Source organism: Mirounga angustirostris, unplaced genomic scaffold (genome assembly GCF_029215605.1).
Source record: "Mirounga angustirostris isolate CCGP_5_RB_7025 unplaced genomic scaffold, mMirAng1.0.hap1 SCAF_16, whole genome shotgun sequence".
Taxonomy (NCBI): Eukaryota; Metazoa; Chordata; class Mammalia; order Carnivora; family Phocidae; genus Mirounga; species Mirounga angustirostris.
Genome location: NW_026991724.1, coordinates 43,620,286 through 43,630,590, shown reverse-complemented (window position 1 = coordinate 43,630,590; position 10,305 = coordinate 43,620,286). Strand labels below are relative to the sequence as shown.

General features: G+C 51.3%; 1 protein-coding gene across 1 annotated transcript; it reads right to left on the bottom strand.

The window, feature by feature from the left end:
* Positions 1–21: 21 nt before the first annotated feature.
* Positions 22–9,916, bottom strand: ZBTB32 (zinc finger and BTB domain containing 32). The gene is made up of 6 exons (XM_045891296.3): positions 9,113–9,916; positions 1,571–2,486; positions 1,241–1,314; positions 1,060–1,128; positions 773–934; positions 22–589 (listed from the first exon to the last, which is right to left on the bottom strand). Exons 2-6 carry the CDS (start codon positions 2,452–2,454, stop codon positions 312–314), a joined length of 1,467 nt encoding a protein of 488 aa, XP_045747252.1. The 5' UTR covers positions 2,455–2,486; positions 9,113–9,916; the 3' UTR covers positions 22–311.
* Between the last annotated feature and the right edge of the window lie 389 nt (positions 9,917–10,305).

Genomic DNA, 10,305 nt, shown 5'->3' with positions numbered 1-10,305 from the left:
ACTCGGCTTCTGGTCCTGAGAGGGCACAGGAAACTGTTTATTTTGATGGAATCGCCAGCCCCGGCACAATTAATTTTAACTCGTGCAAACTTCACTGCCCACACCCCACAGGGGCTCGCTGGCCCAGACTTCTGGGGCCCGCGGTCATCTGGGAGAAGGCTTTCAGCGCCTTTCCTGCGGTGCTTCTTGGAGCCGAATTTGCTAGGCTGCCAGTAGCTGCGGTGCTGGGTCAGAAACCTAGCAGCCCCGGCGGCCCGTCTTTCATTCTTTAATTGTATTGTTGGCTGAAGCCAAAGAAGCTACCAACACCGTCAGGTGGTGGAGGAAGGGGACCCACAGGGAGAGGTCGAGGCCCGGGACGGCCTCGAAGAGGAGGAGTAGAGGAAGGTGGAGCGAATGGTCCATCCAGGTGGGAGCTGGCTCGGCGAGTGGCCGCGCATGTGCGCCTGCATGGAGGCCAGGCTGGGGCAGCCGGCCCGGCACAGAGGGCAGCGGTAGGGTGCGGCCCCATGCGTCCGCAGGTGCTTGGTCATGGCTGAGAAGTCCCGGGAGCGCTGGGGGCAGAGGCTACAGGAGAAGGGCTTCTCTCCTAGGGCAGGTGGAGGGGGAGGCCGGTAAAGGAAAGAAGGGGGTGAAGGCTGGCGTAGGGGTTGATCTGGGCGACTGGGCAAGGGAATTGTGTGGGAGCCAAGCACACAGAGAAGGACTCAGGACCAGACAGACCGGAGTTTGGAAGGGAGCAGATAATTTGCACTGGGCGGGGAGCCCATACCTGTGTGGACTCGGTAGTGAGTCTCCATCTGATGCTTGAGTGAGAACCTTTTCCCACAGACAGAACAAGAATAGGGCCGAGACCGGGCAGGTGGGGGTGGGGGAGGTTGTTGGTGGGATGGGCCTGCTGTACTCACATGACCCACACAGGTTGCAAGTGCACCTGTGGGGATAGAGAAGGCAAAGGAGGGCAGGGCTGGGAATCCCAGAGCTGGACCACTGGTACTCCCAGACAAGACACTGGGAGCTACAGTGGGGCTGAGGCAAACGTGCCCTCACCCTACTCACCTGTGTGCCTCTGATCAGACTCTTCCATCTCCCCAGGGATGAACTTTGTGGGGCTCTGGGGGAGGAAACCTGGAAGGAGCAGAGTGAAGGAGGTGCCCTACTCAGGCTGGACTCCTGGAGTCCCAGCCTAAGGAAGGAGAGACCATGTTATAGCATTTGTACAGGGCACTGAGGGGCTTACCTGGGGCAGGACTGGAGTTGGCCAACTGGTTCTGGTTCCAGAGACCTTTCTCAGGGTTCAGGGACAGTGGGATCCTGGGGATGGGGTGGGGAAGAGTTAGCCTTGGCAAAACCCGGGATCCTGGCCAGACCCTTCCAGGAGGGGGAGGTGTCATGAGTCCTCAGGGGCTGGGCTTTGAATTCCCCTGTGATGGAAGCTTCTTGTCCTATCATCAGCTCCGGAAATATACAGTAGAGATAAGAGATGTGGTGCCCTTCTACCCATCACTGCTGCCTCTCCTGAGCCACTCCCTCCCAGCCAGGGAGGTCTTCCGTTAGGCTCTTCACTCACCTCTGGTCCCGAGGCCAGACCTCCTGCCAGGCTCCAGTGATGGGGGTGCTATGGGAGAAGGGAGTGCCATATCTGGGTGGCAACAGCAGGATGCTCCACAGGGCAGGCTGGCTCTCCCCCAACCAAGGGGCCTCAGCCGACCAGGGCCTAGGAATGACGCTTGTTTGGAGGGAACCTGGTGGGGGATGGTGGCCAGAGAACTCCCGCAGACTTTCCTCAGAGCCCCTTGGACTCTCCGTCACCCACATAATCACTTCTTGCTTCCCATCTGTTCCCCCATGGCCAATAGGGGATTGCTTGAGTTTTTCCTTTGATCTCATCTGCTCCCCCGCACCCTCCTGCATTGCCTCTGCTATCTCAGGGGTCTCTCTTGATGGCCTTTGCTCGTGCAGTATCTCTCGTTCTCTCCACCCAGCTCTAATAAATTTCTCTGGTCTCTGCTCTCCATGTCCCTCCAGTCCTCTCTCAGAATCCCTTGTGGGGTTCTCTGGCTCCTCCTGATGTTCCTTGAGCCCTGGACCCAGTTCTCTAGCCCTGTCCCGTCGAGCCCTCCTGCATGCCTCTTCCAGGGACTGCACCCCCAAGGTTCTGGCCGCTTCCTCAAGGGGTCCCAGTTCCCCAGGCTGCAGTTCTACACTCTCTCCATAAACAAAGTACAGAAGCTGGGCAAAGGTAGAAGGGCTGATGCCTTTCACCAGAGCCCAGCGGCCCCTGCGGCCCAGCTGCTGGCTCACACCTGCCAGGACCAGGCTGTGGGCAGGGAATTCTTGGCTTTCCACAGTGATCAAGGTATCACATAGTGCTGGCCGGAGCCTGGCTGCTAGCCGTACCAGCCGATCAGAGCCATAGGGGCTAGGCAGTCTTGTCGTCGGGAACAGGGGCATTGTGCCTTGCCTGGGTACCAATCTCAGAGGACCTGAAAGAAAGGCCACAGTGTGGGGTCCATGGTGGAAAGGGGAGGGAGGAACAGCGTATTCTCAAGCCTGTGGAGGTGAGGGGAGAAAGAGTGAGTTGCTGGTTCAGAGCTCTCTGTGCCCTGAATGGAACAAATAAACTAACCCAAGAGAGGACCCGAGCTTATCTAGAATCATAATGGACCAGGGGGTAGGGGTGACGGTGGGGGTGGCGGGAGAATGGAAATTAGACCATACCCAGGACTTAAAGAATAAGAACCAGGCCATTAACAACCATATCAAATAGTGGGTTTAAGGCTAGTATAGATGGGTCCTGCCAATTGGCAGTCTCTGACTTAAAAGAGAGCAGACGCTGATACTTCTGCTACTTTAAGCCCTTCTGCAGGGAAAGACCTTGGAGCAGGCCAGGCTTTCTTCTTTCCAGACAAAGAGATCACCATAAGACCCAGTCAGCCCTGGCAGTTAGGGATGGAGCAAGACACAGCTTCATGGGAGAGTTTTGAAAGCTAGTTCCACCCCCACCCCCATCCCCACCCCATCACATTTTGCTGAGTAGTCTTGAGAGGCAGAAAGGACAGTAAGACTGAGGTCATAGCTGCAGGAGGGCATGCCCTAAGACATCAATCGATTATTTCCCTATGGCTGAAACTTCTAGAACATGTCCTCAGAGAAGGACCTGGAAGAGAATCCCATCTAGTGGGTTAAGAGAGCAGGTGCAGAAGCCACAGAAGAGAAGGTTCCCATCAAGGATGGACAGAGATTTTGAAGAAAGTTTTGACTCCTGAGGAAGTGGGAGAAAGGAAAATGGGAACTGTATAAGGGGAGGCTATTTTCTTTCCAGATTAGGATAAGGAGATGGTTTAATTTTGTTTTTCATAAGCCAAAAGCAAAGAATAGAAAGAGCCAACAAGGCAGAAATTTATCACACATGAAAACTACCACACTGACTTTTAAGAAGAAAACTGGGAACCCAGATACTAAGAGACACACCTAAGTGTCTCAGTGCCCAGTAGGCATATTCCTCAGTGTGGGCTCACCATGAGTAAGGACCCTTGTGGGGAGGATTACTACTTGGACCCCTCAGGGAGAAGGCTACAGGTTGGTAGGAAGTGGACAGAAAAAGGGGTGTAATGGGAGGAAAGTCTCAGCTGGGGAGAAGCAACCACTCACCGGTTGTAGCTTCCTCCTGGACACCGCATGCTCTGAACTGCTGTTGGGGCTCCTGGGGCCCCCCTGGAGCTAGCCCCGCCCCTGACCTCACAGTCTTCCATTGGGTGTCCCAAGTATCAGTCTGTCACAGTCCCCCAAGGGGGTGTGGTTTTATACCCCTGGCTCTGCTTCATCCCTCTAGGAGAGACCACCTCCTCTACTTCCAGATTCAAGACATTCTGCCTCCCTTCCTGTCTCATTTCATTTGTGAACTTCTAGAGTCAAAGAAATTCATGTGAGGGGGTACCTGGCTGGCTCTGTTTGTAGAGCATGCAACTCTTGATCTTGGGCTTGTAGGTTTGAGCCCCATGCTGGGTGTAGAGATTACTTTAAATGAATAAAATAAAAATCAAGGAGCGCCTGGGTGGCTCAGTTAGTTATGCATCTGCCTTCAGCTCAGGTCGTGATCTCGGGGTCCTGGGATTGAGCCCTCTGATGCATCAGGCTCCGTGCTCAGCCGGGAGTCTGCATTTTCCTCTCTGCCCACCCCCACCCCCCCGCCATGCGCTCTCTCATGCACTCTCTCTGCTCTCTCTCAAATAAATATATAAAAATCTTAAATAAAAAAAGTTCATCTCGCAACAAGAACCTTGGAATAATCAGACCTGCATTTGAGTCTCATCTCTGCCATTTACTAGTTGAGTCACATTGGGCAAGTCACCTCTCTGAGCCTCAGTTACCTCATCCATGAAATAGGGATAACCTTTGCTTACCTCATTTGGAGGTGAGGGTGAAGATGAAACGACATGATGAATGTGAAAGTGGTTTGTCAGTACATAGCATCATTCAAATAGGATTAGTTCTTCTGAGAAGTGTCAGAGCTCTAGAAGCTGGAAGCAGTTTCTACTACCTCAGAAGTAAAAAGGACTGACACATCTGGATTCAGAGGAGAGAGTGAAGGAGGGCCAAAAGCATGCCTTGTCCTTCCTCTCCCTGCCTTAGTACTAGGAAGCCTTAACTGCTCTGTGGAAATGACCCCTGTCATCTGGGCCACCACTGGGGACTGAATGTACAAGTGACTCAGATTCTCCCATCAAGCTCTGAAGGGGGCAACCCCAGAAAGGGCCTGCGGTGGTCTTCGAAGAGAAAACTCCCTTTTCTTGGGTTGATGACAAATGACATTTCCCCGAAATCAGAACTCCGGGGTTTCTTTCACTTCCTGTCAAAAGGGTCGAACTCTCAGGAGATTTCCCCTGTTTTCACACGTTAGCACTCGTTAACCTGGGGAAAGGATGAGGTCTGAAAGACTTACATTTCTTTTCCTGTTTTTTATTATTCCATTAACCCTCATCCTGTGGCAATTTTTTCATTCATTTAACAAGCGTAGAGAAATCATTTATGATATGTGCCTGGTGTATCATATATGCCCAATAAATAACTGGAAGATAAAAAAATCAGGCATTGGTAGGCTGCTCTGGTGACCTGACACAGTCTGGTTCACCGTAGGCTTGTCCTTTACATCCTGGTCCCCTCCTAGACCCAAAACTTTATGTCCCTAAACTCCCATTTCTCCCTTTGGCTCCAGGACCCCAATATGTTCACACAGCCCCCTACTTTCTCCCTCCAGACTTAACATGCCTTCCCCCTCTACCTCTCGTTCTAGCTTGAGTATAGACAGATGTTAACCCTTCCTAGATCAGGCAGGGTGTGCCAGTGGGTGGGGCTGGTGGAGGGGCAATAATAGGGTGGGGAGAGGGGAAGATGACTCAGAGTGAAAGGGAAAATGCAAATGGACAGGCCTTATTCATGTGCTACTCTGAACGTTAAATATTTTCCATTTCTGAGCTTTCTAACTCCTCATACCACCACACCCAGGGACTTATTTGACACCCATATAAAAGGCACTTGGCCTGGACATATAAAAGCACCAATCCCGGATATGTATGTATACAGAGAAAAACATTCTTTCTTCAACACAGTAATACAGTCCCTGAAGATATGGAATAAGTGGGGAAAATCATGAGAGAGAAACCCCAAGTGTAGAAGAAAAGGCACAGGGGTCTGGAAGATTACATCATCACCCAGTGGCCTTGCTTCCCAGTCCTACTTCATGTGCCTGTGACTCAGCTCCCCCACTGGTATGATTTGCTCATTGATGATCAAAAATATTGGAGACTATGCTCAAAGGGCAGTGTCCTCTATAAGCCAAGTATAGTGACAGGGAGTGTCAGCAGGCTTTCAGGAAACCTAATAGGGAGGAGAAGGGCAAGGGGACTCCCCATTCAGAGAACAAAAGCCCCCCAAGAATGGGAAACCCCATTTTGCCTCCTACTTGGTGTCTACCCCACCTGAGGATATCCTTTTAGAGACTGCCTCCTTAGAGGTATCTCCAGGGTCCTCTACACCTCAGCCCTGAGGCTGGTGATACTCTAGGCCCTTCTCTCTCCGTACATTCTTGACTACACAGCCCAAGCCATCTTGCATTGAGCAGTGACAGCAGAAGCACAAGCAAATAGCACTTTGACTTGGAAGGGTAGGGAAACTGATAACTCTATTCTTGAAAAGTCTCCCATCACAGTCTCAAAAACCTTGTCCACCTTCCACTTCCCAGGATGACTCTGTAGGAATCCCCTGCAGCTGTCTCCTGGGGTGTACCCAGGAAACCATTGGTCCTGAGGACACAAACCTGCATCCTGGGACAGGGTAGAGTGGGTGGGAGAGATTAGGTAGGACATAACCGGAAGGAAGTATGTGGGAAAAAGAGGTATGATTTTTGCCTCTCATTCCCAATACTCATATTACTAAATAAAGTTTAAAATCTGCTATTTTTTAATTCTAACTGATAGGCATGACCGTAAGCTCCTTCATATGCCCCTGCAGGTACAATCCAGCTTGATATAAAAATGTCAACACAGCAATACAAGTATGGATTCTCTTTAAAAATAATTAAAACTGGGGCGCCTGGGTGGCTCAGTTAGTTAAGTGTCTGCCTTTGGCTCAGGTCATGATAGCAGGGTCCTGGGATCGAGCCCTGCATCGGGCTCCCTGCTCAGCAGGAAGCCTGCTTCTCCCTCTCCCACTCCCCCTGCTTGTGTTCCTTCTCTCTCTCTCTCTCTCTCTGTCAGATAAATAAATAAAATCTTAAAAAAAAATAAGTAATAAAAAAATAAAACTAAACCATCAGAATAGGCCAACTAGAGGCATGACTATTTGTTTTATGAAAAATGTTCTCCCTTTATCTCACTTATTTTAAATAGTGAGTATTCCAAAGCCAAATTAAAAAAGATTTAATTTAGAAAAATTATATGAACTTTCCACTTTTTCCAGGAACACATCTCTTTCTTCAAATTAAGGTAGTTAAATTCCCCCACAGCATTTTATGCAGATAAAGACCAATTATCCAAATCTTACACGAACTATCAAATGCCTACTCTTCCTAGTTAAGTACATCCAACACATACCAGAGAAGAGACAGTAAATTAGTTTCTTTCTTCCTTAAATCTATGTTTCATATAACTCAAGAACTAGTATAATCATAGCATCTAGGTCATAGAGATCCTATCTTAGCATGTCTTTTGTGGATCAAGTGGAAAAAGAACTAGACTAGAAGTAAAAAATTTAGGTTCCACTGCATCTTCTCTGTGGGTGGCCTTCTTCTTCAGCCCTAATATGGGGCTAACTCTTCTGAGATCCTCAATTTGCTCACGGGGGCTGTTTTCAAGACCAGTACTGAATGCCAATATTGTGTTAAACCCACTCTGACCCCCTCTGCCTGTGTCCCCCCCCACCTTGGGCCAAGGATCCTAAGGGCATCTAGGAAGGGCCCACCTGGAACATGTGTCCCCCAGTTCTAGGCTGTGCTCTGGTAACTTGGAACTCTGACTTCCTCACCCAAATGGCCCACTTACCGGACCTACCCAGCCCTCATCCCCAGGTCTATACTCAGGAGGATGAACTGTGTGACTGATGTACACACCCCAGGCCCTGGTTGTGTGTGAGGGGCAGGTAGACTGAGCTCAGACATGCAGACTAATGTGCCTTGAAATGTGCACCAACACCAGGTGTGGGAAGAAAAGGGGAAATCTTCATTTCTAGTTTGGCCTAGGCCCCATAAATAATACGGAAGCCTGCTTAATTCCAATGGTTCTTAAGGTCGTAGTTTAAGGGGATTGCCATCCTTTTTAAAATTGTAAGCTGGGGAATCAACTCTTTACATCAGAAAATTATAGATACTCATACCATTGTGCATGTGAATGACAAGGGATTCATAGACTGAAGCCAGTCCCTGGACAGGTTAAATACTCCTTGTTTATCCTTGTGGCTGCTTTGCATGCCCCCCTGCAACAACATGCATACAGTTTTTCTTATGATTTTCAGGAGCTCAAAACCCCTTGAAATCCACTCATAGACCACTCCCTTGCATCCCCATCCAAGGTTTAAGAACACTGGGTGTACATGAGAGCATTCTGAAAGCTTTAATACTATGTAGAACTTGAACAGCTGAGTGAAATTAGATATCAACACCCTGCCCCATAAGAATAAAAAATCTTCTGTGAAGAGAACCTGGGTGATTTCCTAAGGAGCAGGATATCTTACACACCTCTTCCAGTGCTCCAATACACCATCCATCTTATCTTCCCTATGCATCTGGTCCCATTCTTACTGCCTGGTATCTTCTGGGAATGATCAGGGTTTAGGAAAGAGTGGACCAAAAGGCCCTAACATGACCCAATCCTGGTTTTTTCTAGAGTCACATGGCAATAATATTTCATGGAGAGCAAACAACCTCTGAGATTCAGAAACTCCCTCCTCAAGAACCTCCAGAAGACCCTGGGCCTAACCTCCTGGCCAGGTTGTCTAACCTGGACCCAATACTGGAAAATCTGTACCTCAACCTCGAGTCCAGCGACTGCCCCAAAGCCTTGCAGCCACATGTTCTCAGCACAGCCTGGCTGCAATGGCCGTTGACAACTTCCCATTGGGCTTTCAACCTTGGCAACTCTCACTCTCAGCCCAGGCTGGATCCTAAGACCCCAGAAAACCTCTCAAGTACACACTTGTTTCATCTTTTGGCCAGTGACTCCCAATAACCTCTGGAGGGCCACAGGCCTCTCCTTCCAGTCACCAGATCCAGACTCAGTCCAGAGCCCTCAGACAACCTCTCACAGTTCAGAGGCCATACCTCATGGCCAAATGACGCCAGGCAGAGCTCCAAGGGCCTCCAACTGCCCCACAACACGCTTCCAAACCAACTTAGCCTCAGGGACCATGGACCAACTCAGGGCATGTTGGCCTGGCCTCTGACCAGCCTGGGCCCACAGGTGCCCAGGAGGCCCCACTGCCAGCCTCGCCAGAGCAAAGGGAGTCCGCAGGGACTAAAACCCTCAACCCTCACGGCGACCACTCAAGCCCTCATACCCCAGCTCGGCCTGGGCCAGTCCCAAGCCTGAAGAAGTGTAAGAAAAACCATGGCACTCACCGACTCGGACCCTGTTCCTCTTCCCACAGTCTCACATACACTGAGGGCAGCGCAAGCTCGAGTGGCCGTTAGAAAGTGGTGAGCGGCGCGAGCCCAGGAGCTCGAGGCCCCGGGCGCGTGCACAGCTTGCCTGTCGCGCCTGCATTCCGAGGCGGACGCTGATTGGCTGCAGCGCTGGCCGCATCCTGCTGAGCATGCTCAGCATTCTGGGAGACACCTAGGACAGCTCCGCTTGCTCTCGCCCACCTCGCGCCCACCCCGATTGGCTGCGGAGCTCCCACCCACCCTGCTGGCTCTGTGGTGTGGCAGGGCCTTGGAGTCTGATTGGTCCGCGGACTTGGGTTTCAGGTGTCTAAGGCTGAGATGTTACCCTCCAGCTCGCCCCCTCCCCTGCTGAGTGGTTGTGGAATTTGCCCTTCCTCCCACCCTCTCTGTGAAAAGACTGGGCCCGGAACCTCCTTCGCCTCAAGAACCTTGGAAGCTCCCTCCGCAAGGGCTCAGGATACCACCGCTTTCTTGCTTCTGTCTTGCCACCCTGAGTAGCTCTCGTTGCAAACCCTTTCACCTCTCTCTTAACCCTTGACAGTCTATGAAGTGTGTATCTGTGATTGGTTGGGAGGCCCTCAAGAGCCAGCCAGGCTTTGGGTGCCTGTGGGCAGCTTCCCTTTCCCGCCTCTTGCCCTGCCCACCACTGATTGGTTGCAGAACACACCCTGCCTCACCCGGAAGTATGCGGGGACAGGGAAAGCACAAGAGGGGGCAGTGCCTTGACCCGTGATTGGTCTAGATGCTCACGCTTCGAATGCTCATCGCCTGTCAGATGAACAGGGTTAACTGCGTACTTCACGTACTAGCCATCTCCCCCCACCACCACCACACACCCCACACCGTAGAGAGAATGGCCCATTGCTCTGCCCCGCCATTAATTGGCCAGGGCTAAGAGCTCGGCCAGCTGGCTTTCTGTCCTTGCAGGGCTTTGGTGCTGACAGGCGGCGAGCTCGCACCGCGCCAGTCTGTGAGCTGATACTGCCTCTCCAGTCCCACGAGCCGGGCTGCGGTTGCACTGCTGATTGGCTGGCCCCACTCTCTTCTAAGTGGCTTAGCTTTGGGTTCGCCCTCGGGCACATCCAATGAGAAGCTAGGGCTCTTTAAGGAGGCGGGCATTGCTCGACCGCTTCCACTTCTGATTGGTC